The 24000-nt window shown below is 42.2% G+C and overlaps 2 protein-coding genes across 11 annotated transcripts in view; both read left to right on the top strand.

Moving 5' to 3' along the window:
* Positions 1 to 24000, top strand: part of hoxb3a (homeobox B3a) — an 82502-nt gene that overhangs the window by 33872 nt on the left and 24630 nt on the right. For 7 of the 10 annotated variants that reach the window (XM_030344886.1, XM_030344858.1, XM_030344869.1 and 4 more), the window contains exon 2: positions 10039 to 10383. The gene's annotated coding sequence lies outside the window, so the exon portion shown is untranslated. The other 3 variants (XM_030344912.1, XM_030344928.1, XM_030344895.1) reach the window with 2 other exon arrangements.
* hoxb4a (homeobox B4a) lies at positions 1521 to 8019 on the top strand. The gene is made up of 2 exons (XM_030345008.1): positions 1521 to 4440; positions 5828 to 8019. The coding sequence occupies exons 1-2, from the start codon at positions 3963 to 3965 to the stop codon at positions 6142 to 6144; spliced, it is 795 nt and encodes a 264-aa protein (XP_030200868.1). The 5' UTR covers positions 1521 to 3962; the 3' UTR covers positions 6145 to 8019.

The raw sequence follows: 24000 nt of genomic DNA, 5'->3' as shown, positions 1-24000 counted from the left end.
GTCTTTCAAAATCTGTTCATATTTTAGACGCATTCTTGGGGTTGTGAGCCTCTAAGAATGCCTATTGTTGTTGTCCATAACTGCAGATCAGCATATGGGAGGTAACTGTTGGTTTGGCGCGTTGTTTGTGAAAGGGGACAGAAATAGCTCAGTGTTCCCTTGACTCTTTTAAAACCTTACCGTTTTATTTGTTGGCACATTGACCTACACAGGCCAGCATTGGAACAATGGTCTCCCAGCGCGAGGAACATTCGTTGAATAGCCATGTTGACAAACTTGACAGAAGGAAGGGGAAGTAATGGAGTGCAAATGGTTGGAGGGGCCGCACACAGAAAGCACCTTGATCGATACCTGAGATCACCTGCAGGCACACCGGTAGTTCAAGTTGAGATGCAAGCACATGCTGGGATTGGTGAACAACGACAGGTTTGTAGGAGAACAACAAAGCGTTTATGCTATAGAATAGAATAGAATAGCATAGAAAAGGAGAGCATAGAACAGAATAGAATGGAGTAGAATAGCTATTACCACGATATTGTAATCTTCAGCCTGTTCAAATTCGTAGAAGGAGTTATCAGCTCGGGGTCAAATAATAGGCCGGTAGGCACTATTATGTATGTGGTTAAGATTGAATGTTTAGGCCTGCTCAAATCAAAATCTTTAAATACACATGTCTCACTGTTAAAAAACGTTTTCGAAATAACTCAAATCAAGGGGTAAATTAGTAGAAGTAGTATTCGACCAACTTCATTTGGTTTTGAGATTTCTGCCGTTAATCACGCTGTTTATTAATTGATATTTCTGATTATTTCTCTATTTATGTTGGTCAATTAAAAAAGTGTTAAAATGCAGCCATTGTATTAGAACAATATAGTAAAGTAGGCCTACCTACATTATCCGTAGGCCTACAGGCCTGAACAAATCAAGCAATTAATTCGTATATCGAATGGTGTAGTAGGCCTATTTTAAAACAAAATGTAATCTAAATAATAATAATTTACATTTTTGTATTCGTTACGCATCTTTGTATTTCATACATCTGAAGAAATATAGCCTAGTCGATATGTGACTATGCTGGTTGATAGTGGGCACATTCATAAAATGGAAATGTTGCGGTTGAACAAGGGTAAGGCAACTTGCTAATTACCAACAATTCAATTAACGGCGTTGTCCTGAATGCATCTCATTGTCTTTGTTTTTAGGATGAACAATCGATTTTTTCGAATAACCACAACCATAATAATAAAATACTTATTATGAATATTATTACTAAAAATATAACAATGATAACAATAATGATTGGCTTTAAGAAAAATGCTTAAAGCCTATAAGTAGGCCTAAGGGTAATATAAGACATATTAATATGAGTAGTTAGCTATTGGCTAATGGTTTTATTAGTTATTAGTGCTTTTGTTATCAACTATTAATTAAAACCACCGAGACTCTTGCTTCAAGCTTGTCCAGACCACCAGCTCCAGAGATCCGCTGTCTTCTATATCTACCCTGTAGATCCGGATTTGTGTGAAAACTGCTACACCAATCACAAATTCGCTTCTAGGGGAGTATATAGTTGATTTGAACACTACGGCAGCAGTGGAACGCCACATGACCGGAAATGTTGATTTTGACGTCTTACGGATGTTGCTGTCTGATACAGTTGTTTGGTAGCTAGGGAAGTGGTCAGGACATTTTTATTTTCTCGTGTATTTTTTATTTTGTCATTATTGTTTGTCTGTTACGTTTGGAGCTTGCGCATTCTGATAGGCAATCCTACGCCTGAAGTGTTTTATTGGAGTTTTTGATTTCATGGTGGTCCCTCAACCACACCAGATTTGTTTTGATGTCCATAGATGTTTCTATTCGTATAGTAAAAGTTTTGTTCGAAAGGTACAGGTGGTTCACAGAATCACTTATAAGATTCCAATTCTTTTTTCTTCGATCGACAGCTTAGTTTGGACTTTATGACGAATAATGAATCATTGCCTTCAAAAGGAAGTGTGGTTGCTCTAATATTAACGAGACTGCAGGTTTGGAGTTTGGAGAGGCCACCATATGGAGAGGGAGAGTGTTTTTATGGAGAGTTCAATGGTCGCTCAATGTTCTGCCAACAGTGAATCTCAATATCTCCATCATCACTGTGGTCATTATTATAGAGTAGCTTTCCTTTTTATTAATATTCAAATCTGATATCCTGCTTCAAATCTATTCCAACTAAAGTATAGACAATATAAAGGGATAAAGCTCATCTATTTCATTTAAAGACTTATTCATGAAATTATTTACTTATACATGGAATTAATAGGTATTTCAATAAAATGCTACATTTGAATAACTTTAAATTATATTAAAATGTGGATATGCCTAATAATAATAATAATAATAATAATAATTATGCAATAATATTATTAGTAGTAGTAGTAGTAGTAGCAGAAATATTATTATTATTATTATTATCAAAATAATAATAATTAAATAATTTCGCGCTAAGCATTACTCAATAGCAGAGTATATAGGCTATAATATAGGCCTCATACATAAACCGAAAGAAATGGGTTTATTAAGAATTTAGTGATTTTGTTAAATTGAACGTTTCTGCTTTTGGATTTTTGACATTCATTTTCATCTTTAATCTGCTGTGTACCAAATATTCACTTTTAAAACATTTGCAGGCTTTCGGATTGCTTTTCTTTACGAGTGTTAAACCTATCTCGTGAGGTAAAGGCAATCAATTCCTGGTTGTTGAGTGCAAGTGATTGGAATATGCAACTTGTTTGGGGGTTAAAGATATGGCTGAGGTATGCTGACAATAAAACACAGGTAATGCTGTGTGTGTGTGTGTGTGTGTGTGTGTGTGTGTGTGTGTGTGTGTGTGTGTGTGTGTGTGTGTGTGTGTGTGTGTGTGTGTGTGTGTGTGTGTGTGTGTGTGTGTGTGTGTGTGTGTGTGTGTGTGTGAGGGTATTCTGTCATGCTAAAGTAACTGGAATGGGAGTCTGGCATATGGTGGCGGAGCAGGATTACTATGCAAAGAGAGTGAATTGTTTGTTGGCCGAACGTGGTCCTTTAAAAGGGAACGGCACTGGACTCTTGTTCTTGATGCAACGGTCTTTCCGTGATTTAGGAAGCCGTGTAACCTGAATTAGTTGATGAATTTTCTATCGATCTCAACACGCTAGATTTATCTCTGACACCGATACCGCTGCTGCGCGAGCAGAGTGGGTGGTGGGTGCACAAGTCAGACAGGGCATTCTCTCATTCCAGTTATTGGCGATTTGGAAAAAGCTTGGCAAGCACGAGTCAGAGAGAGAGAGGTAGAGGTAGAGAGAGAAAGGGTATGAGACTAAATAGACCGATTAGGGGGCGATACGGGGAGAGAGATAGGTCTACATATGAGAGGGAGCCAAGTTGCCATCACCTTGTGCACTTTCTTGCATTTTTTCTTTTGCTTTTTTAAGTTTCAGTCAAAAGAGGGCGGTCAGAGAGTGGCACTGCTTGTTTTACTGTAAAGGGAGTGCAAGCAGTTTAAGGAGACGGGGCGGGGGTGTAGCGTGCCACCACAACCAATGCACAGCCAACGCGCGCGTCTTGCAGAGGGTGTCAACTCGATTTGTTCCTCTTTGATATGATATGATTTGATCGAATGCATAAACCGTGATGAGTGTGTGCAGATCAAATAAGATCGAAAGTAAACAGGAGTTTGCGGTTTTTTACGACTTCAACAAACAGAGCCATATGACGACGCGCGTGCAGGACTTGTTTTGTGCCTAATCCTATTTCCTTATCCGGGGTTCGTCACGCCGACACACCATTGGTCGGGCATCGTCACATGGCTCCTTAACTTTGTTCACTTGACAGAAAGTAGGAGGGTTCAACCGAAAGGCAATAACCGAAGAGTAAAGGCATAAGATATAAATTTTGGTTATTTTTTTTCCGAGCGTGTGCCATTTCACAAAAGACTGGTATTAATGGCCATGAGCTCCTATTTGATCAATTCCAACTATGTGGATCCGAAGTTTCCACCGTGCGAGGAGTACTCACAGAGCGACTATCTGCCCAGCCACTCTCCGGACTATTACAGCTCCCAGAGGCAGGAGGCTACCGCGTTTCAGCACGATCCCCTCTACAACCACCACCACCACCAGCAACACCCACAGCGGCCGGGCTGCGGCTCCGAGCCTGCGCCCTTTACACCATGCCAGGGATCTGGGCAGCCCGCCTCGGTGGTCATGTCCCCGCGGGGTCACGTCTTGCCCCCGGCCGGACTTCAGGCACCAACACCCGTCTCGGAACAGAACCGCCACTGCGACTCGGTGACTCCAAGCCCCCCACCGCCACCGTCCTGCGGACAAACACCGCACAGACAAAGCTCTGGCTCTTCCCCCGCCAGCACCCGCAAGGATCCGGTGGTCTACCCGTGGATGAAAAAGGTCCACGTCAACATCGGTAAGTGTCCGCTGCTTGACTTTTCACTAAACCCGCTCTCTTCTGATATATGCTGCTCTGTTTCTTTGTGCTGCACTGTGTAGTCAAGCCCGAGGCGGACAGCTCGATGTCCACAGTCAAATCCACGGCCCCCCTCTCTGGGAGAAGACGGCAGAAGTAGCGCTCGGGTCGAGATTTACGATTGCCTGTTTGCAGGGCCAACATAATTACATCCCCCATAAATTTTTATTGCACCTCTCCGACGAGGTACTTTTTGAAGTCCGACCGCAAGATCTTCTGCTCTAATTCCCTGCTTTATGACAAGTCAGGAAGAGCCCATAAGTTAAGTTTTATGATTTGGTAATTTGATTTTAAGTGGCCTGGTTGTATAAACAGTGTACTTTACTCTGTCGAGTTTTCTCTGTTATAGGCCTACCAGGGGAGGGAGTTTTATGGCAGCTAAAATATTCATGTTTATGGAGCCGGCCGTAAAACACTAATGTAAAACCAAAGAGTTGGGAGTCTATTAGTCTTATTTTAGTGTTATTTTTCCGCACTGGACGGCCGTGTTTGCTCTTTCGTGGTATTGTAGCACATGTTTAGACAGCACTACATAGCCTACATTTTGCAAAGTCACTGTCATGGTCCATTTCTATGCAAAAAGTTGCAATCTCTTATTTGTTGTTTATCAGTTGAGGACCCAATGAATACATTTGGGATTTCGTCTAACACGATTCGTGTCATCTGCTTGTAGTTGTTAGATTTGTTGAATCATTAACCCATCGGCCATTCAGATGTCTGTGTCGTTATACCCCCACCCCCGCCTTCTATTCTTAACCACATTACCCAAAACCGACAATGGCTATCTATAGTTGCATCTGGATCACATGGCTTAACATTGAACTGTCGGCCATATCTAGTATAGTAGGCTACTGCCGTTAGAATATGAGCATCATTTTTACGTTATTATTATGGCGCTCGATGGACGTGCGTGCGCCGCTGAATGGCTGTCCAATGTGTCTACTGTGTGTCTCTGCTGCGTGTCCGTTGTTATTCAACAAATAACAACATTTGGATTTTCCTTTGACGGGCATAGAAGATAGGCTACTTATTAACGCCCCGAGGCCTTCGTGTTACAACCGAACAGGCAACCGAGCTGTTATTTCAAACGTTTTAGAGCAAAGCATGACCAATAGCTGCCGATAGGGACATCGTTGGATGAAATGAACAGCGATCTAGCCACTATTGGCATTTTGATGTAGGCCTACTTATGCCCGTTATAATATGGGGCGGTGTATTTGCGACACAAAATGTATACTGAATTCTTATGAAGAAATGAAATTAGATTACTTAAAGAAACAAATTACCCTAACTTCACAAATGACATATCATTTTTTTATTTCCTCAGTGAATCCAAATTACACCGGAGGAGAGCCCAAGCGCTCGAGGACGGCGTACACGCGTCAGCAGGTTCTGGAGCTCGAGAAGGAGTTCCACTACAACCGGTACCTGACGCGCAGGCGCAGGGTGGAGATCGCGCACACCCTCTGTCTCTCGGAACGGCAGATTAAAATCTGGTTTCAGAACCGGAGAATGAAGTGGAAAAAGGACCACAAGTTGCCTAACACAAAGATCCGATCAGGGAGTAGCTCATCAAACAGCCACAGCAATACAAACTCGCTGGCGTTAGCGAGCTCCCAGAACCGATCGAGTGGACCACTATAGCTGAAATGATCGCAGTTGTCCTCACTTACATTTCTTCAGTTCAACCTGAGTGGAACTATCCTCATTGCATATTATACAACTCATGACGCACTTTTGGAAGAACAATAGGCCAACTGGAGGGCCTCCTTGGATGCGTTTTTGGTATTATAGGGTTATTGACCTTTAGGCTATGAAGGATCTGGGGCTTGGATATTGATAGTGAAGAGAAAGCCTTGTCCAATTAGTGAAACAGAAATAACAAAGGGGGATGAAGCAACGCAAATTCAAAAATTCAAACACACTATTTGTGTGCGTTACGTTTTATTCGACCATCTCTCTCTCTCTCTCTCTCTCTCTCTCTCTCTCTCTCTCTCTCTCTCTCTCTCTCTCTCTCTCTCTCTCTCTCTCTCTCTCTCTCTCTCTCTCTCTCTCTCTCTCTCTCTCTCTCTCTCTCTCTCTCTCATGCCAATCGCTCGCTGTTGCATGATCCACTCCGTATTGTCCCACAATGTCAGTCTGCTTATTCCTCTGTATCCCTTCACTTTCTTGACTGCAAAAGTGACTAACCAGGACACAATGCAGCAAGCAGACGATAGTCTTTTTTTTTTTTTTTGGTGAAGATGGATCCTCGTTTTCATCTTTAATCATGCCAAACTCGGGCCCCATTTGTCATGTTTACTCTGTGGGTACAAAGCAAAGGGTTGAACCGCGGCTCTACCTATTACCTCCCTCCCACCCCTCCTCATCCCATCCATTCCTCTGTTTAATAAATGAAACCTCTAGTCTCTCGTCAAGAAACGTTTTCATACGCTGCTTTTAACGCTCCCTCTCAAAGCACCCCTCCGTCCGTTACCATGATAACCAAAATATAACAAAACGAATTCACTTCCTATACTTCCTTTATTCAAAAATGAATTGCCCTTTATACTTTTTATACATAAAATAATATTTTCATTATATTTCCTTTAAAAAAGTGAAGCAATGCAACGTGTATCCCTTCCTGTATCGATGGGAAGGATACATTCTATGAGACAACGCGCTTACGTACAGTCCTTCCATTGCTCAAATGTGATCGTTATAATTTGTTATTTATGTGCGAGAGCCTGGTTAAATAGACGGGTGGTTAAAGAGATTGTAAAATTGTTTGTCAGACAAACTGTTGGACAGCAGACAGACAGGGTAAACAACGCTAAATACATTATGAAACATAGGCTACAGGGTTGCAAAGGATTACGCTGGCTGAAGATAAATCAATTATATCCGAACCAAAATATTGGTACGAATAACCTTAAAGCATTATAAAAGCAGCACTATAAAATGTACTACATATTACCTCAGCTGTACTTATATTTTGCCTTTTTTTATGAAGTGACGAATATTGAGCTTTGTCTTCTATTTAGTGGTGAGTTATAGACGTGTTTTCATTATTGTAAAGTAATTTAATAATAAACAATTGTTCTGGTCAGGGACAGTCTGAGAGTCAAAGAAATGCGTATGTTGCATGATTGAATGATGTTGATTTATCTCTATCTCTTTTCTTATTTTTCCCCTTCAACATCTGATTAAACCATCATCTGCGCGGCACATAATGCGCAAATTGTCTTTATTTTCTTCCTTTTCTACTTTTATTTTGTACTATTCTTCTTTCAATCTGTTGCATCGAAGGCCTTCATTTTTATATTTTAATAGTTCTTTATTTACATTCCAAAGATCAGTTATATTGCTGATGATTATGGCAGTGTTCTTGAAAATGTATTCTCTTTTCACGCATCCTCTTACTTTTCAACTTATATTTGTTCGTTACCACCTTTTCTGATTATCCTCCCCATGTCCTAGTATTTGTAAATAGTTCATAAAAAAATTAATAAATGGCTCCAAACCGGAATCTATAGCCTACTCTTCTGTCTTTGCCGCTTCCTTGCACTCTCTGCCAGCAGTTATATTTTAATCATTTTGTCAGGCTGGTGAATGTATATGTATTTGCATTCCAAAGTTATATTGGTGATGATTAATAATTTAAGTAAAATGTATATATATATATATATATATATATATATATATATGTGTGTGTGTGTGTGTGTGTGTGTGTGTGTGTGTGTGTGTGTGTGTGTGTGTGTGTATGTGTGTGTGTGTGTGTGTGTGTGTGTGTGTGTGTGTGTGTGTGTGTGTGTGTGTGTGTGTGTGTGTGTGTGCGTGTGTGTATAGCCTACATACACATAATTTAAGCCTTTTTTTCTGGCGGTTGTGAGAAAAAGTGTATTTAAAACAAACATACTTAGGCACAAACAGAGGCACGGAATAATTTCGTTTAATTTTGAGGCTTTTTAACATAACGAACTGTCTCGAGAAATCAGCGGCCTGCAGATCTGCCACCAAGGCAGCGATGATTAATCTCCCCCGACCAAGAGTGATCTTGGTACATTACGTCTTGTAATCTCGTTTTAAATCACATACCGTCCCTCCGTTTCACTCCCTTTCTCCCGTTAATTTAATGTCTGCTCTCTGGCATTGCAGTGGGCCTGGCTAGATTTGCTCGCTTGGGCTAAGCATCTGATATTAAATACAATTCCTCCTATCCTGAAAACAAAAGTAAATTCGTTTTTTTCTGCTGGTGCTCTCTTAATGCTTTAATGAGTGTAATTCTTGCACAATATCTTTTTTTTTTTCTGTTTGAGCTTTCTGGCTGGTGCTGCGTGTGATTTTTTTTTATATATTACAAAAAGGGAGCGGGCCGGCGCCATAGCTCAAACCCTGACAACCAAATAGATAATCAACAAGACGAATGGCTTCTTTTGTAAGGCGCGGCTCTCGTATTAATTTTAATTTTCTTTTTTTAGAGCAGGTATCGAAAAATATAGAGCAAGACGGGGGAGGGAGAAAATAGCATTTCTCCCAATGAACTTAAAACCAAAAGTGTGCCCCTTCAAATTGCTCCGCTCGCATTCCGTGGCTCGGAGAAGATTCTCTATTACTCGGTGGTTGATATCTCTTCGGGTCTCTTGCCACGGAGCCACCCGCTGCCCATTTATCTGCTTTCTCTGTGTCGTGTTTAAGAAAAAGGCGGTCCTGCCATCCCTGAAATGCGTCGTGCTTCAAACACAAAGTCTAAACAAAGATGTATTAGGCCTACTGAGAAAGAATGTCCCACGTGTCTGATGCATACGTTTAGAATACATAGGGCCTAGATGTGTGCTTGCAAAAATAATAATAATTACAGAACCACGCAGACGACCGCTAGATGTCTTGGCTTTAACCAAATTGCGTTATTTTTATTCTTAGTATATCCCATATCTCCTTTGAACCAAACCTCGTTTCATAGCACAGTACAAGAGGAATGGCCGGTATTTTGATTACCCATAGTCCATTTTAATGCTGGCCCTGGGGCATAGCTACACTTGCACACGAGCAACGTGTAGATATTGTTGTCTGAATGTTGTGAATCACACCACAGACTAACCATATTTGCGCGTCTCTCCAACTCCCCCCATCGCCATAACGCACATAGGGCCTACACATGTGTGCCTTCACAATAAACCAGATGCCGCGGGGTAGGCCAAGCCGCCGGAGCTCTATATCCAGGCTATGGCAAAAATAAAAGAATTTGCGTGAGGTGACACCGCACATAATAAAATCCACAGAGGAATTCTCATTATTTTAGTCGCCTTTATCATCCCAGACCTTCTGTGCATCAGTGCGGGGCTATTGAATGGTGCATGGGGAAAGGAACAGATTTTGTGAGAGGAGGACCCCCCCCTCTCCCCCCATCCCGCCCTCGCCCAAAAGTTCACCGCCATTATTTCCTCGACAGGACAGAGGGAAGGCACCTCAAGAAAAATGTGAGAATTATGCAAGAAAAATCATTAATCACTTGTTCAACTTAAAACAATTCTTCTTTTTTCTATTGTCATTCGGCAGCCACGCACAAGCGACAAGACCCCTTCTGCCATGCGTTGGAAAGGGAGGGAGCGGGAGAGAGAAGAAAAGAATAAGAAGATGTCTTGGAAGACAGTTGACTCCCCCTCCCCACACCCCCCCCCCCCCCCCACACACACACACACACACACACACCTGCCCCCACCTCTCACAACCAATCTCCACTTTTAAGTAGCCAAGAAGTATACGACTAAAAAAAAAAAAAGTGTTTCTTGATCCTTGGGAGGAGAATAAATGTGCCAGAAGAAAACGCAAGGCAGTCACTGGAAAATCACCACGTCCGCAGGGAAGATGGCCAGGAAGTTAGCTGCGGCACGAAGTTACAAGGTAAGAAACCAACTATTTCTGGTTTGTTTATGTGATGCTTCGCTGTGTTAACATCTCCACCACACCCCTCGTGGTCCTTTTCTGCTTCTCACTTTCCCTGATACATCGGTGGCATTTTTATGGTTTTATGGCCCCCATGTGCATTTGTCGGGGTCAAGCGAGGGCTGGTAGGGCCTTGTTGCTTTGATTTAAGCCTTGGTACTTTTGGAGCCGTGTGTTGGTGTGAAGGAATGCGGAGGGTCCATCCACAGACGACCTTGTTTTCTTGTTACAGTTTGTTCAACTGTTCCTCTGGCCTTATGCGCTTGGCCGCCGTCACCTCAAATAGCGCAAAGGCTACGTCATGATTGGCCGCGTTTAACCCGCGCACAGCCCGTCCACATGTCCTAGTGTGTTTGTTCTTTGTGGTGGTTATATTGGTGCTTTTCAGTGATTATGTTGTTACTACTTGCTGTAGATTGGTCTGGCTTTGCGAGACTATGTTGTTACCAACATAATCACTTGTTGATTCCTAACGCTTGGGAATCGTCCAAGCCGGACGTTCGTGCCATTATACAACTGCATGACCTAGTTTGGTAGCTCATTGTTTACACACATGTAATTGTCTATCTAGTCTAGCTGGGTGCAGCATGCGCCGATGCGGCGTAGGCTCATAGGTTTCATAGGTTTTATTAAAATACTGTTGCGTGTCTTTTTCCGGCCAGGTGCGAACGAGCTAGATACTGGGATATGAATAATTCGGCGATCAATTGTTTAAGGTGCATGTGTGTGTGTGTGTGTGTGTGGGGGGGGGGGGGGGGGGGGGGGGGGGATTTGTCTGAAAAAGACAAATTAAAAATGCGCGGAGCCATGGTTAATGGATACTCTCTCGGTTGCGCTCGAAAACAATTTAGCTCTGAAACAAACGATCCGCGAGGCTATCCAAATGAACAACGAACGATCGTGGGCTTGCATGTAGTGCATGCCCCCCCCCCCCCCCCCCCCCCACCCCGCATTTGCTCAGATGAGCACCAGCAGCACATACGCAGTCACTCGTGTGACGCGCGGTCGACCATCACACACGAATGGTAAATATAAGCGACTGATAACCCTATTGGAGGAATAAAAGAAAAAAATAAGCGATTGACGGAAAATCGATGTTCGAGCCGAGTGGGTAGAAGGGCCAACTATGGCCAAAGAGGGTTCAACCAGAGGACAGATTATTCTGACCGATGAGGTCCACTGACTGTGAAGCCAAAGGCTGACCCCCTCCCTCCCTCCGAACCCCCCCGGTTCCCTCCGCCGCTTGACCCCGCGCTAGACTGATGGACTCTGTGCACCAGGTTACATTCCCAGCCGCGGAGACCCCCGAAGCCCCTCCACCCGAGGCCAGTTAGTCATAACATGCCTAGTTCAGGGCACTGTAACCTCGGGGCATGGCGGGGATGTCTCCGCTTCTTCTCAAGTCACGCAAACAGACTGACAGACAAACAGAAAAGGAAAACACAGTGTGCTGGAAGGGGTCGACGAAAGGGCAGTGCCTGTGTGAGATAGTTTCAGGGGTTGGCGTGTTGGCCCATACGGAAATTGTTGAGTTCGCACATTTTTAAACACATCGATATAATGATATAGTGATTAATTTAACGTGTATAAGGAGGGCAATTATTAACTTGTTATTAAGACTTTCTTTCTGCCTCATGATGGAACGCTAGCCTGACCTAAAACTAAGAAGAAAAAGCTTAAATTGATTCAGTATCCATTGTTAAAACAATATCGATATATATGTGAAAACTACGTTATAAACTTGTTTCAATAGTTTAAATTAAAGCAATGTCTGAAGTAGCCCAATAGTTAGCTATTAAATGATTTCATATCACACTTTGCACAAAATAAATTTACTTATGCATGTAGTGCATGCCCCCCCCCCCCCCCCCCCCCCCCCCCCCCCCCCCCCCCATGCATTTGCTCAGATGAGCACAAGCAGCACAAACGCAGTCGCGCGGTCAACCATCACACAAAAAAACATTATTTTTTAACGTAAACGGAGTCTGCCCTTTGTGACTCTTCATAAAAAAAAACATTGCCAAATATTCAACTTGACTGTGCTGTGGGCCGGTAGGGATGACCAGGAAACAATTAAGGTTCATTTACATTATGGACTTGAAAAATTAGATATTGGCTTCCTGAGGGCAGTAGCTAGTAGTTAGGCCGGTCACTGCAGGGTACTTTGTTACCTTCTGTATTAGCAAACGGGATTGGCATATCAGATACAAACCTGCACTTGTGGGTCAAATCCCTGATGTGCCCAGAGTTTTCTTTCCGAAGGTCTTCCTATTATACAAACACACATCTTGAGGCATTCATTGAAAGTGTAGAGTCTTTCCATCTCTCAAAATAATAATTAAAGCAGAAGTAATTGCCACAATCCAGTGTAAAAGGAGAGTATAAATGAAGATCTATGGGATTTTTCCACAATTCAGACTATATGTATGTATGTGTTTATTCTTCAGGTATATTATCTTTCTGAGGCAAATATTTGGAAAAGTAAAAGTTGCAAAAGGGTTTGATCCTCAGCTGAAAGGTTTATGTGTTCAAACCCCAATCTGTAGTTGATCTGTGCATCATTTAGCCTGATCCCTTACCCTTACCTGTTGCTTAATGTATCAAAAAAACACAACCTTCATCTTGAATTAAAGCGTCTACTTAAGGACTCAACTGTAATGTTTCCTCTATGGAGGTCCTGGGTTTGGTCTGATAACGGGTGCCTTTCTGCGTGGAGGATGCACGGTCCATGTGGGTCAAGTCCGGCCTCCTACCGCCTTCAAGGTCCCAATGCTTGTTGGGAATAGGCTGGGATCCTGCACTGCAAAGAACGCTTGATGCTCAGCGAGCCAGCCCTGTGTAAACAGAGATTAAATAAACATAATTTGCAGTCATTACGGAGATATTCGGCACATCGTCGTCTCATCAGGGGTCTCTTCGTTTGTTTTGAGCACCTAGATCGGGCATAAACAGACCTTATTATGGGATGCTGAAGAAACGTGGTCATTTTAGTACACGTAAAGCAACGTGGTGGACAGTTCTTGGATGAACGCTCAGGAGGCATGGGTGATGCTCTCTTCATGGTCGCTTCCACGGGTTACGAGGCTTTTGCCAGACACACTAATTGTTGTAAGGTTCGCCCGATTGTTCAACCTTTGCCCACAGCAAATATCTTGCACAGAAGATGACCCCGTCACTCAACGATGGGACCCGGCCTCCTCATTGTGGGCGGTGTCATTTCTTATTGTAAAATATAAATATGTATGCCTTTCCTCTTCCCTCTTCAAGCCAAACGTCTCAAATGATTTGCGCCATTACAATCCCTCTTTTTTGCATATGGCTGAATGAGATTATCCTTTGCATGATATTGCTGTGAAAAAAACAATGGGATAGACAAACCCATTGGAATAAAATATAGGATTTTTCTGAAAATAACCTTTTATATATGAGATATGTGGATAGTCTGGTCTTATGATTAGTATTTAACATAATCAACCAATCACTCAACAACAAATCCCACCGTTCTACTGTAAAATAGCATAAAACCCATTCAACTATTCAAGTTACTAACGGTTCCAAGCCTCTAAGACTCTGGGTTTGCATCCTTTGTTTGCCAAACTATGTATCTAGATTATAAATGTCCATTTGTATTGCATTAAGTACTTAATACTAATATTATACTATATTACGCCTATACTTACATCACCTTTTTTGATACAAATGTTGTATGTGATGATTCATCCAATGGAGAACCGTAAAATCCGGAGAAAACTTTTATGCTCGTGGAAAATGTAATGAATTGCGTGGTAAGTTGTGGAGATTTGACAGAAATTCATATAACATATACAGTAAATAACATGCGTACTCACACAAACATGCACATCATTTCTCGCTCTTAAACAAACACAGACAGACAGACAAACACACATGCACACACACACACACACACACACACACACACACACACACACACACACACACACACACACACACACACACACACACACACACAACCACGCACATATATTCATCTCTATTGCTGTTGTCTATTATTATCCACCCCCCTCCCCCCGTCTGTCTCTCCTATCCTTCCCCATCTCCATTTTTTCCTCACACACACTGTACAGCCAGTCTTTGCCAAAGCACCGCAATACAAATGCTTCCACCGTTCTCCTGGCGTTGTAGAGCCATTCTTCCCAGATTTGTTGGCCAGCTCCTGGCCTTGGCCCGGGGAGTCTCGCGGTGGTTCGCCTGCTCGGGATCAGGGCCACTAATTGCCAGACAAATAGCCCTCGCGGCTTGCGCGCTCGTTTGCAGCCATAGCCGAAGAGTTATTATTGTGGAGAGCACGCGGAGCCGGGAGGTCATGCAGGCGCACGGGCTGTAGGAGGAGGTAGTCAAAAGAGATATATTGCTACTGGTTCAGCTCCGCACCAGCTGTGTGTGTGTGCGTGCGTGTATGCCAGAACACGTTTTAATGACCACCCCCCCTTCCCCCCTTCCTCCTGCACTTCACTGACACACACACACACACACACACACACACACACACACACACACACACACACACACACACACACACACACACACACACACACACACACACACACACACACACACACACACACACACACACACACACACAAGCACACATAAGCACACACATACACCACTTCCTTTCATTGTATGTGTGTAGTGTCCCAGTCCAACATGCATGAGAACGTTCGTGTACACTTAAGTGGCCAGTTGGGAAGTCATTTAAAGGAGACATATATTAAGTACAAAATAAAACGAGAGCCAACTAGTACTCTTCGCCAAAAAAGTGCACGCACACACAGAGACTAACACACACACACACCAAAAATAGTGTGCGCTCACACACACACACAAACACAGACTCACACACTCGCATGCGCATGCACACACTTACATGCATGCACACAGACACAAACATCATGCACACACACAGACACACGCACTAACCGAAGATAGTGTGCATGCAGACACACACATAAGCACAAATGCAAACTCATTCTCCTTCTCATATTGACTTTTAATCCCACTCTACCTCTCTCTCGGTCCATCCCTCTCTCTCTCTCTCTCTCTCTCTCTCTCTCTCTCTCTCTCTCTCTCTCTCTCTATCTCTCTCTCTCTCTCTCTCTCTCTCTCTCTCTCTCTCTCTCTCTCTCTCTCTCTCTCTCTCTCTCTCTCTCTCTCTCTCTCTCTCTCTCTCTCTCTCTCTCTCTCTCTCTCTCTCTCTCTCTCCATCAACACACACTCTCACTCTATCTCTTTCCCTCTCTCTCTCTCCCCCCCTCTTCTTAAGCCATGCTGTTCACACATGATGTCAAGTTTGTTTTGAGGAGTAGCATTGGGCAAGATGTGCGGTTCAAAAAGATTTGAACAACACAGTTGTTCAAAGTGCTTCACTTAGCAAGCAAGTAAACACACCAAAATTCAATGCTCAGTCTTTTCAACAGTGTATTGTATGATTCCCTTTGGGAATAGCTGATTGATAACTGATCACACATTCATCCTCAAGCAAATGGCTTGTTAGATGCTAAGTTATCTTTACTTCTGCTTATTTGATTTTTTTTAATCTGGTCCTGAATGAGGTTTTTGCATAGTTTCACTAGATTTGCTTCCTATGCCTTATTTCACATCCCTTTTCTTCCATACATGTGCAGCCATTTTAAATAAGAATGGTTAGCTACATTAAGCAGCTATTTTGGACTGTGCAATTGATGTATCTTCGGCAATAATGATCTTCTAGTTACCAGGTTTTAAACTTGCACCCTTATTCTCTTATAAGCCTCTGTGTAAAATGAGTAATGGCAACCGAGATCTACAGTAGTTTATTGATTCCATGTTATAACCAGCTCGGTTTGTCATGCTTATAGCTTCTGTGTACTATATACCTTTCATTTATCAATATTCAATACCAATGAAGTGTTAATTTCCCACGGAATGGATAACATTACAAAGGGGTTCGCAGGCAACAAAATGGCGTTGCATGTGCTAATGTTATAGAAAGTATTTATGTTTTACATTGAGTGTCCAACGTAACTTACCTATTCACATAAAAAAAAAAAATGAAGACATTGCCTACTGAATGTTACGGTGGTTTGTTGGTTATATTCTATTTTGTAGTCTAAGATGGGACATAAATATGAGGTTTGTTGACTGAGGTCAGCTTTGTGGTGTGGCCGTTGGACATGTTTAATGTTTTTTCAAAAGTGTATACATAGTTTTGTTCCGAGCTGTGTTACATCTATACATATATCCAGTCATACATGTGAGCAAAATATGTATTGCACTGATATTTGTATATTATTATTTATATTATACCATCTCTAGTCTATAGGCGGCTGCTACTGATTTAAACATGCATAAATGCATTCCAATCTGGGCCAAGGTAATGCAATTGAATGAGAGTTGATGAACTGACATGTTTAGAGTGCAGAAAAGCAAGGATCCTTTACTGGCCTTTTCTTTCACATGTCGTTGATTGCTTCCTTTGGATTTATTAAAAATACAAAACTGAAACAAAAACACTTATTCTGAATGTCATAGTCCTATTTATTGGTAAAATTAAATACTACATTATTATTTTCTTAGGTCTTATGAAGATTTTTGGAAACCGACATAAGGCCTACAGCTCTTATTTAAAGAAGGCTGGCAAAATGTCCCACTACAGCCTTCGACTTGACAAAACGATTCAGAAGTATTGAATATCAGAGGATAGTCCAATGTCTCCATTATAATTCAGTAACGGGCACTTACAAACGGTGCATAAGACTTGCATAATGTTTAACATTGTTTGCAAGACAATTATTTGAAAATGGTCCCTGAAAGAAGATACATATATGACGTATACGGCCGTTTCCGGGCAACACGGCCCGATGTCTCCCGTGCGGTCCCATCACTGGGGAAAAGACCTGAGCGTCTCAAGCAGTAAAAGAATGTATTTCAAAAACGGTTTGTGCGCGTGCATCAAGATAGATTTACGAGCGACAGTAAAAGCCGAGATGTCGTGCTCGGTAAATCAATCCCTCTTCTTATCCCTCTTCCCTTCTCTCCGTCTCACATTGACCAACATTTAAACATAGCTCGTATGAAAATGGAAGTATTTATAATAATAATAAAAAAAATAAAAATAATAATAATAATAATAATAATAATAATAATAATAATAATAATAATAATAAAAATAATAATAATAAATTACTGAACATTAGCTAAACCCTCTCGAGCAATAGCCAACCATTAAACCAAAGGCTTGATAGCTCCCATTCTGTACAAAAATACGCTCTTGGTTTCTTTTGAAAAACATTGTTTAAGGTTAATCATTCACGAAGATATAGAATCTACCTGTCCTCATCGATCACGGGAAGTGAAAGACCTCCAAGAAATCACAGATAGCTCTCTACTTTATTGTTACCGTTTCTTTATTCTCACCTCCAAGAATCGCGTGCAGCCCTCGTTATAGCACCGTTACAAGCTATTGTTCTATCATCTCATCAATTGATTGATTATTTATTGATTCGTTTATTTCAGATTTCAGTTGCATTTTTCTTATGAACAATAGGCCTTAAGTAATTGTATTCAAGTTAACTTACGTGATATTATATATCCTGGTGAACCTATACCTCCCCATTCACCAACACGTGGAACAAACATGAAAACAAATACATTTTATTTGTATAACATCAAACTGTTATATGTTGCTTTAACGCATTTTAATGCCGGAATTTTATTGTTTCTTTCCTTCTGTCCGCCATCGCCAGCTACTTATCTTGGCCGTGGTTTCTCGATGCGATGGCTGTAATTTATGGCCATCATTACAGACGCCATCATCACCACCGCAAATGTTTGATTTTCATCTTGTGTGGAAATTCGAGAAGAAACGCTGCATCCTATGGAACTCAAAGAAAAACACAAGCGTACCACACAATACGATGCATGTGTGGGTGAATTCAACACACGTTATTTTTAACCCCTTATATTTCCTCTTTAACTTTTTTTTTTATTCTGTCTTAATTCGTGGAAAAAACTACCTCTTGAAAATCATTGTCTACCAAATATAAAAAGGGCCTTCCCGGGCAATTGTTTGACCTTGACGTGTTTCTTGTGAGGTCTCCTCAGCCCAGCTCTCAGCCCTATATTTAGATGCAGCCTGGAGCTCTGTTGTTCGGAGGTAGACTCGGTGCTCTGCAGAGAGTTCATACAAGGGATTCCATCGTTCCATTGTTGCTACCCTAACCCTCGCAGTAGGAGACTGCGTCTCTGGTCCTCCTTTCTTCCCTCACCCTGTTTTTCCCGTTTATTTTATTATTTATTTCCCTTCCTCCCTCCAGACAGCACCCCCATTTTCTTGTGCGTTCTGTCTTTGATTCACTTCTAAATAACACCTCCTGCCCGTTCTTCTAAACCCATTACGTCTTGCGCCACGGGCACACCACCAGCTAAACTTGTTAATAATGAGGTGGACTCTATATTTGGAGAATCCCCCACGTCGAACTGATTTGTGTGCTCGGCATAGGCCTATAACATCGAAATGGAAGGATTATTTAAAAATAATGACGCCCGATGTCGCTCCCTTTTCTGTCGTCCCCAATGAGTTTGAGCTATAAACGTCTGTCGACATCTTTAATTTCACAATAATTGTCCCGACAAAATACTTTTTGTTACAATGGGTTCGATTTTTTCTCTCTATTTAATTCCAAAAAAAAACGTGTGACAAGAATTTTATATCTAAATTCTTACATAATTATATACTAATCGAATAACAATTGTTTCTAAAAGTGTAGGCCTATTCAAAGCAAGAGGCCATGTTTACATTCAGAACCTCCGTTTTTTGCATGCAGGCGGAACCGCGAAGCACTTCAAAATAACAAAACAGGCAGACAAAGAAATGAGGACAGAGGCATAATGTGATCGTCCATGTCATATGTGGAGCTCGTCTGCTACACACTGTGTACACCATACGTGACCTCTACTTTATGTGGAACACAATGCTGTGTTGGATTTTATCTCTTCTTCTTTTTTTTTTCCTCTCACGCAGTAATCTCAACAAAGGTTAGATAATTTGTGGTGTCTGGTCCGAATGGGTCCCACGAACTATTTGTTGAACTGAGAGGATAAGAGAAGAGCAAAAAGCACCCCCCCACCCCCGGCCCCCATTCGCAACCCTTCCACTACATACACGCACCTCCGCCCCTTCCCCTTAACTTGTCACGTGATTCATTAAATAATTAATGCAGAGGTTGCAGAATAGATATGTTTTCGTCAGGAATATAACGGCAAGACATGGTGCTGCCCTAGACTGTGTCTGACGTGGAAAATTCAACTGTCCTCCAAAAAAAATAGAAAAACCCCTATAGCAGCAGAGAACGGCGAGGGGATAGAAAAAAGAGAGAGAGGACAGAGAGAGAGAGAGAGAGAGAGAGAGAGAGAGAGAGAGAGAGAGAGAGAGAGAGAGAGAGAGAGAGAGAGAGAGAGAGAGAGAGAGAGAGAGAGAGAGAGAGAGAGAGAGAGAGAGAGAGAGAGAGAGAGAGAGAGAGAGAGAGAGAGAGTGGGGGAGAAGAGGAGACACCAGAAACGTCGAAAGAGAGAGGAAGAGGGAGAGGGGAAGAGAAAAGAGAGGAAGCTGCAATAAAACAAATTTGGACGGGCGTGCGAGTTGCGGGTCGTTGTGGACGCTGTGAGTATTGCGGAAGGAAGGGGATGCGGAAACTGCATGGGGGAAAAACTAGAGGCTCCTATGCAAGTGCACCACCGCGTTGCCGCTGCTATACTGCGCTTACATTTCCTGCAGCACTGTACATGAATTATATCATGTTGTAACATCGTGGTAAATATGTCCACACTTTCCTTGTTATTACTCTTAATCTGCATTTTGACCATCCCTTGCATGTGATGTCTTGTTTACACCTCCTTTCATCATCACTGTGTGTACGCCGAGGAAAGAGATACGTGGGGGTATAGGCTGCAAGCTGCTCTCCTGCAAGTCAGTTTAATGCAATCATAGCCGATAGCTGTTTGTATTTTTTGTAAAAACACTTGGACATGATTCTTCATCGCTCTCCCATCCCATTCTATCTTGCTCTATATGTCTTTATATCCCCCTTGACTCTCTCTGTCTATCCCTCTCCCTTTCCCTCCTTCATTTCAGCTAGCTCCTTCTCTTGATTTATAGTGAGGTAGAGTGTCAGCGTGCGGCCGCGGCTGCCATTGTGTGTTTGTGAGGGAGTGCTGTTGTTTATGGTCCTGGCCACGATAAATCATTTTTCTCCACTTCTGGGGAGTGGGTAAAAATGATGGTCGATGGACTGATGATACACCGGAACGCGGAAGAACATGAAAGGGGAAGGAGAGAGAGAGAGAGAGAGAGAGAGAGAGAGAGAGAGAGAGAGAGAGAGAGAGAGAGAGAGAGAGAGAGAGAGAGAGGAGGGAAGGGATGGGATCTCGCCACCCCTGTCGCGTCTTCATTTGCTCTTTTATTCGTTTTATGCCCGTTCGCTTTCCTCCAAGCCATCCTTTGTCGACCGAGCGATGCGTTGTGTTTTGCCTTTCAAATCCATTCCCCATATTCCTAATGGTCTTGTTTTTTTGTTTTTTATCTTGAATGCTAGCTTTCTCGTTGTTGTTACCTGCATGTTTCTTGTGATGATTGGAATGGCGCCGGATCAACATGGGATTCTGTCCAGAAAATTGATTCTTTTTCTTGCTGGTGCTGTTCATATGTTTAGTTTATATGGTGCAATACCTCCATTACGAGTTTCTGCTGGTTGATGTTTGTCAGAGAAAAGGAATGATATATGAGGCGGGAAGCATGTCAGAATAGGAGTTTTATTTCAAGCATATGGTCTGGTAAAGTGTTCAGGAACCAAGTAGCCTATACATTGCAATTCTTGAATTGCAACTTGAATATATTAATATATAGAGGCAACAGCAATGTGCATGGATGTATGTGATGGGCTAACTACAGTACCAGGCAGTTTGTAGTACCAGGCAGAGTTTGGACTAGTTGAGTAATATACAAATAGTCTCTTATATTTCATACGGCGATTGATGGTGGCCTATAGGCCTACATTGCATATTGGCTCTCCGTTGACTTTCCTAATATCGGTTGCAATATACGTGAGATTTCCAGTCTATGCTTTTCTGCCCAGACTGTTTTCTTTGGACTTCTAGTGGAACTGTGCAACATTTTTCATGTCAGCACTCGTTGTCTCTGCCTTTGCTCAGAGCCTTCACCGGCAACCCCTCTTCTGCCTTTTGCATGTGGCTTAGAGAGAATACGGGGTGGATAAGGTCGTTTTCATGTCTAAACTGCAAATGTCACCCGTTTCTCCTTTCCATTCCTCTGTTTTTGTCTGTATATTGGTGTTGGTGTTGGTGTTTTTCCACATTAGACTATAGCCTGCACACGCATGCTACCCCTCGTGATTTGTATAGGGGGAGGGAGGTGGGGGGAGTGGGGGGAGGGTATTAAAATATAGAATCTTAATAGCCAAAACCCTTTCAGAAGATCCTGTGAAGCCATTCATTCGACCATGCTGATTCAGTTAGCAAGGCAATATAAACCCATGATTGTTATGCTGTTGGCACAAACCATGTTTATCTATTGCATGATGCTGTCTGTATGGGAGGAGTAACTCCGGTGAGACAAGCTCAACAGGGTATTGTGTCCCCGCTGATTCTGCCCACCCGTTCCCCTGGCAGGTGTAACGCTGGATAGGTGACAGTCGGAATCTCGTCAATCCATTCATGCGCGTCAAAAGAGAAAAACAATCAAAGAAGAGGTAAATAGTTTTATTGTTTGATAATATAACACAGAAGTGGGTCTTTGACATCAAAACAACAACAACATAAATAATATTGATACTGATAATAATGTTCAATAATAACGTAATAGTATTATTATCATTATTATTATTATTATTATTAATAATAATAATAATAATAATAACAATAATACAAATAATAAAAAAACACAAATTGTTCCCATGCATTAAAAACATTATGTAACCAGGCCTAGATAGGATTAGGTGAACACATCCACATGGGCGTGCATGCAAATCTATTTTCCAATTTGAGTGGTTGAAGTTCTTCTGCATTCGAACCACCCGTCCCTCTACTTAGTCATCTCCTCTAATGCGTAGCCTACCCTATCGTAACTAAATTAGCCGGCAGTAACATATTAATGGCGGTAGCAGCGAGGCGCAGCACTTTTCAAAATCTGTATTCCCGCCGCGGCCGCTGTTGTCCGCTGCTGTGTCAAAAACAATCTTTCGGCTCATTTATGTGGACATCGCAGGGACGAGAGGGACGAGATCGGATGAGAACCTAGAAAAAAACAAAAACAAGGAGGAGAGGGAGGGGAGGGACGTGATTTCTCTCATCCTTTTGCATCTCGCCGTGTATCTCCGTGTCATATCTGAATATAGTGACAACTAAGGCTTTGAAAACTAGAAACAAACTTAATAGCCGTTCAGGTGGCTTTGAAGTCTGTCTGGTCAGGTCCGAGAGGAAATTGTCTGATCCATAATCAAAGGCAAAATATCAAAATAGTTATTTTAATAGACTAAGAATTCCTAATGGCACCACATTTTTGTATTGAACTCTGTTATTGTTTCTCTCTGTGTAGGCCTATATATCAGTGGAAAATCACTGCAAAATTCAAAACACATTCAACAATAGGCTACAGAAAGAGTCAAAGTCACAATAACCCATTTCACTGTGACATCAGTTTAATATGAAGGAGAAATAATTGATCAAGCAGTAGGTAGGCCTATATCCTGTTAGGAATGGCCCTATAGTGCTATGCGTTGTGGCGTCACATTTAGCTCAATTATTTTTTCAGGCCGAAATAAACCTAAAACCGAATTTGACGATCGTGTGAAGTGAAGATTCTGCGATAGACGGCGGAGCAAAGAAAAAACGCTATCCGAAAAATCAAAAATCAGCTGCACAGTTGAAATACAAGAAATTGATGCACCCGAACAACGCAAATCGCGTCAGTTTGATCTCTCCGTTTTATTGAGGCTTTTCTCACTGAAATGGTTCCGTCATTGTGCTGCACCGGACACAAAGGGCAGACACGCGGACAGACGTTGCTCAAGGTGTATCATCCCACGTCTTCCCACGCACCACAGCAAGGGCGGCGCCGACACAATGCGGCCATGACCGGCAGCGGTGTGGTCCTCCCCGTGAACAGGCCACCAAGAAATACGGCGACGATTAAAACGTGGATAAATAAGCAAAAGATACATGAATAAATACGAGGAAAAGCAGAACGGTCACTTCATTTTTGCGCGTTTTATCACCCAACAGCAGATTCGTCTTAGTAAAAAGGGCAAAACTATAGCCTAGGCAAAGAAATATGATCGAAAAATGTTTAATGCGGATGGTAGGCTACTATAAGGTCATACTGAAGTCGACCCAAAACGCTGAAAAATACCTTCGCTCTAAAAATTATTCAAATCCACCAATTTGCCTGGCGGTACAAGAGTTTTCATGAAGAGAAGGTCCAACTGAATGGCCACGATACAACAAACCATGCATCCCACGCGTTTTAGTGGAGCTCAAATA

Source organism: Gadus morhua, chromosome 2 (assembly GCF_902167405.1).
Source record: "Gadus morhua chromosome 2, gadMor3.0, whole genome shotgun sequence".
NCBI lineage: Eukaryota > Metazoa > Chordata > Actinopteri > Gadiformes > Gadidae > Gadus > Gadus morhua.
This window is presented reverse-complemented; position numbering and strand designations above follow the sequence as displayed.

Coding starts and splice junctions, on each gene's coding strand:
- hoxb4a (XM_030345008.1), top strand. CDS start 3,963: ATGGCCATGAGCTCCTATTTGATCAATTCCAACTATGTGGATCCGAAG. Junction 4,441..5,827: donor AAAGGTCCACGTCAACATCG/GTAAGTGTCCGC, acceptor TTATTTCCTCAG/TGAATCCAAATTACACCGGA.